Source organism: Penaeus vannamei, chromosome 4, assembly GCF_042767895.1.
Source record: "Penaeus vannamei isolate JL-2024 chromosome 4, ASM4276789v1, whole genome shotgun sequence".
Classification (NCBI taxonomy): domain Eukaryota; kingdom Metazoa; phylum Arthropoda; class Malacostraca; order Decapoda; family Penaeidae; genus Penaeus; species Penaeus vannamei.
This window is the reverse complement of record NC_091552.1, coordinates 53,032,296-53,037,295: the sequence shown is the minus strand read 5'-3', so window position 1 is coordinate 53,037,295 and position 5,000 is coordinate 53,032,296. Positions and strand designations below refer to the sequence as shown.

Here is a 5,000-nt window from a genome sequence, read left to right as displayed (position 1 = left end):
GTGTGTGTGTGATTGTGTATGTATATGTGTGTGTGTGATTGTGTATGTATATGTGTGTGTGTGATTGTGTATGTGTATATGTGTGTGTGTGATTGTGTATGTATATATGTGTGTGTGTGATTGTGTATGTATATATGTGTGTGTGTGATTGTATATGTATATATGTGTGTGTGTGATTGTGTATGTATATATGTGTGTGTTTGTGTATGTATATGTGTGTGTTTGTGTATGTATATACATGTGTTTGTTTATTTATATGTGTGTGTGTATGTATATACGTGTGTGTTTGTGTATGTATATACGTGTGTGTTTGTGTATGTATATACGTGTGTGTTTGTGTATGCATATACGTGTGTGTTTGTGTATGTATATATGTGTGTGTGTATGTATATATGTGTGTGTTTGTGTATGTATATATGTGTGTGTTTGTGCATGTATATATGTGTGTGTTTGTGCATGTATATATGTGTGTGTTTGTGCATGTATAATTGTGTGTTTGTGTATGTATATACATGTGTGTTTGTGTATGTATATACGTGTGTGTTTGTGTATGTATATACGTGTGTGTTTGTGTATGTATATACGTGTGTGTTTGTGTATGTATTTACGTGTGTTTATGTATATACGTGTGTTTGAGTATGTATATACGTGTGTGTTTGTGTATGTATATACGTGTGTGTTTGTGTATGTATATACGTGTGTTTGTGTATGTATATACGTGTGTGTTTGTGTATGTATATACATGTGTGTTTGTGTATGTATATATGTGTGTGTGTTTGTGTATGTATATACATGTGTGTTTGTGTATGTATATACGTGTGTGTTTGTGTATGTATATGTATGTGTGTGTTTGTGTATGTATATATGTGCGTGTTTGTGTATGTATATGTATGTGTGTTTGTGTATGTATATATATGTGTGTGTGTTTGTGTATGTATATATGTGTGTGTGTTTGTGTATGTATATGTGTGTGTGTTTGTGTATGTATATATGTGTGTGTTTGTGTATGTATATATGTGTGTTTGTGTATGTATATATGTGTGTGTGTTTATGTATGTATATATGTGTGTGTGTTTATGTATGTATATGTGTGTGTGTTTGTGTATGTATATATGTGTGTTTGTGTGTATATATGTGTGTGTGTTTGTGTATGTTTATATGTGTGTGTTTGTGTATGTTTATATGTGTGTGTTTGTGTATGTATATATGTGTGTGTTTGTGTGTATGGATATATGTGTTTGTGTATGTATATGTGTGTGTGTTTATGTATGTATATATGTGTGTGTGTGTTTGTGTATGTATATATGTGTGTGTGTGATTGTGTATGTATATACGTGTGTGTGTGATTGTGTATGTATATACGTGTGTGTTTGTGTATGTATATACGTGTGTGTTTGTGTATGTATATACGTGTGTGTTTGTGTATGTATATACGTGTGTGTTTGTGTATGTATATACGTGTGTGTTTGTGTATGTATATACGTGTGTGTTTGTGTATGTATATACGTGTGTGTATGTATATACGTGTGTGTTTGTGTATGTATATACATGTGTGTGTTTGTGTATGTATATACATGTGTGTGTTTGTGTATGTATATACGTGTGTGTTTGTGTATGTATATGTGTGTGTGTTTGACTATGTATATATGTGTGTGTTTGTGTATGTATATATGTGTTTTTGTGTATGTATATATGTGTGAGAGTTTGTGTATGTATATATGTGTGAGAGTTTGTGTATGTATATATGTGTGAGTTTGTGTATGTATATATGTGTGTGTTTGTGTATGTATATATGTGTGTGTTTGTGTAGGTATATATGTGTGTGTGTTAGTGTAGGTATATGTGTGTGTGTTTGTGTATGTATATATGTGTGTGTTTGTGTATGTATATATGTGTGTGTTTGTGTATGTATACATGTGTGTGTGTGTTTGTGTATGTATATATGTGTGTGTGTTTGTGTATGTATATATGTGTGTGTGTTTGTGTATGTATATATGTGCGTATTTTTGTATGTATATATGTGTATGTTTGTGCATGTATATATGTGTGTGTGTATGTATATGTGTGTGTGTTTGTGTATGTGTATATGTGTGTGTTTGTGTATGTGTATATGTGTGTGTTTGTGTATGTATATATGTGTGTGTTTGTGTATGTATATATGTGTGTGTTTGTTCGTATATATGTGTGTATGTTTGTTTATGTATATATGTGTGTGTGTTTGTGTATGTATATATGTGGGTGTGTTTGTGTATGTATATGTGTGTGTGTTTGTGTATGTATATATGTGTGTGTGTTTGTGTATGTATATATATGTGTGTTTGTGTATGTATATATGTGTGTGTGTGTGTGTGTGTGTGTGTGTGTGTGTGTTTGTGTATGTATATATGTGTGTGTGTTTGGGTATGTATATGTGTGTGTGTTTGTGTATGTATATATGTGTGTGTGTTTGTGTATGTATATATGTGTGTGTTTGTGTATGTATATATGTGTGTGTTTGTGTAGGTATATATGTGTGTGTTTGTGTAGGTATATATGTGTGTGTGTTTGTGTAGGTATATATATGTGTGTGTTTGTGTATGTATATATGTGGGTATTTTTATATGTATATGTGTGTGTGTTTGTGTATGTATATATGTGTGTGTTTGTGTATCTATATATGTGTGTGTGTGTCTGTGTATGTATATATGTGTGTTTGTGTATGTATATGTGTGTGTGTTTGTGTATGTATATATGTGTGTGTGTTTATGTGTATGTATGTGTGTGTGTGTGTTTGTGTATGTATGTGTGTGTGTTTGTGTGTATGTATGTGTGTGTGTGTGTGTGTGAATGTATGTACGTGTGTGTGCGTGTATGTGTGTATGTGTGTGTGTGTTCGTGTGTGTATATGTGTGTGTGTGTGTTTGTGTATGTATATATGTGTGTGTTTGTGTATGTATATATGTGTGTGTTTGTGTATGTATATATGTGTGTGTTTGTGTATGTATATATGTGTGTGTTTGTGTATGTATATGTGTGTTTGTGTATGTATATATGTGTGTGTGTTTGTGTATGTATATATGTGTGTGTTTGTGTATGTATATATGTGTGTGTTTGTGTATGTATATGTGTGTTTGTGTATGTATATGTGTGTTTGTGTATGTATATATATGTGTGTGTTTGTGTATGTATATGTGTGTGTTTGTGTATGTATATGTGTGTTTGTGTATATATATGTGTGTGCTTGCATATATATATATATATATATATATATATATATATATATATATATATATATATATACATGTATGTATATATACATATAAATATTTACATATGCATTTACAAATGTATATATACATATGTATATCTATACATATATTTTTTTTTATATGTGTGTGTATAAATAATCTTGATATTATTTTGATCACCAAAGATTAAAACAGACTTTCACTCTTTTATTTATAATAACTTAATAGTGTTAACAATATTGATAATAGTGAAAAAATAATATAACAATAATTATGATAATAACAATCACAAGAATGACAAAAGACTAAAACAACACCCGATTCTCACTCCGAAATCACAACCACAACAATATACATAACTACATCAATAACAACTACCCACAGGCCAAGGATCTCTACCCCGGCTGGAACGTATGGTTGTACACGATACCCAGTGGGCGTGAGAACATCCTGTGCCCGCTCATCCACGCCCATCCTCACCTCTACATATGTGACGTCACTAATCTTCCCCCGCCCCTTGATGACGTCACCGAAGTTAATCCAAGAATGTGGCGGTTTGTGGCAATTGGCGACGAGTTGCTGTCTGCCATGATCGTAAGGGACTCTGATAGTAAGGTTTGTTTTTGTTTGCTTTTATAATCTTTTCTCTTTCAAATTCTTTCTTCTAAGTTGGTGGCGTATTTTGTATTTTGTTTCTTTTACTTAGTTTGTGTATTCAACAGAATTGTTTGTATTGTTTATGTGATTATTTTCTTGTTTTTGTTTCTCATTTTGTTGGTGGTGTCGGTTGCTAGATTTAACAGTTATCGGCACTATATACATACATTCAAAGGCATACATATGTGTTACACTTAACCCTCTGTTATCACGCGTTCTATTATCGCAAATTACGGCTATTTCGCACAATCTTAAAAAAGATCACCCCTCTCTGCTATTTTTAGACGCCGTCACAAGAGCATTTTCATCATAAACGGATCTTGCAGACGCGTTCAAAAGTCTGCTTGTTCTGTGGACATAAGGCATCTTTTCCAACGATTACGGGAAACGCGACAGGAATCGAGAAGACGGTTAACTTTAATCGAGTTGCCAGTTGCATTCCTCCTACTTCGGATATTTCATGCATATTCGTACTTATATTGGATATCTATAACACCGCACTACCTACCATAAGATATCAAAACCCACCTTGGATATCATATTCCAAAATGTTGTATACCTGTCGGAAAAATAACCAGTACAGTAAAATAGCACATCGTCAACCGCGATCACTCCCATTACGTCACAGAAATGGGCGGAGCTTAGAGGCCTGTCTCGCCTCTGATCACGTGACAGCTTTTGGTCTCTCTCCTTCCAGATCAACAACACTTTCTTTTATTTATCTTTCTTTTATCCTCATCATTATCTTTCTATTCTCTCTCTCTCTCCCCCCTTCCAAATCACCAACACTTCATTTTATTTATCTTTCTTTTATTCTCACCATTATCTTTTTCTCTCTCTCCTTCCAGATCACCAACACCCTTTAATTTATCTTCTCTCTCTTATTCCCACCATTAGCTCTATTCCCCTCTCTCTTTCCTTCCAGATCACCAACACTTCTTTAATTTTCACCATTATCTTTCTACTCTCTCTCTCCCCTTCCCTTCCAGATCACCAACACTTCCTTTTATTTATCCTCTTTCTCTTCTTCCCACCATTATCTTTCTACTCTCTCTCTCCCCTTCCCTTCCAGATCACCAACACTTCCTTTTATTTATCCTCTTTCTCTCTATTCCC

The 5,000-nt window shown here is 33.3% G+C and overlaps 1 protein-coding gene across 1 annotated transcript in view; it reads left to right on the top strand.

Annotated features, from left to right (window-relative positions):
- LOC138860816 (uncharacterized) overlaps positions 1–3,842 on the top strand; it is a gene marked incomplete at its 3' end in the record, with an annotated part of 18,353 nt that extends 14,511 nt beyond the window's left edge. The window contains 1 exon segment of the mRNA XM_070119162.1: positions 3,612–3,842. Coding sequence (XP_069975263.1) covers positions 3,612–3,842 — 231 coding nt within the window.
- Between the last annotated feature and the right edge of the window lie 1,158 nt (positions 3,843–5,000).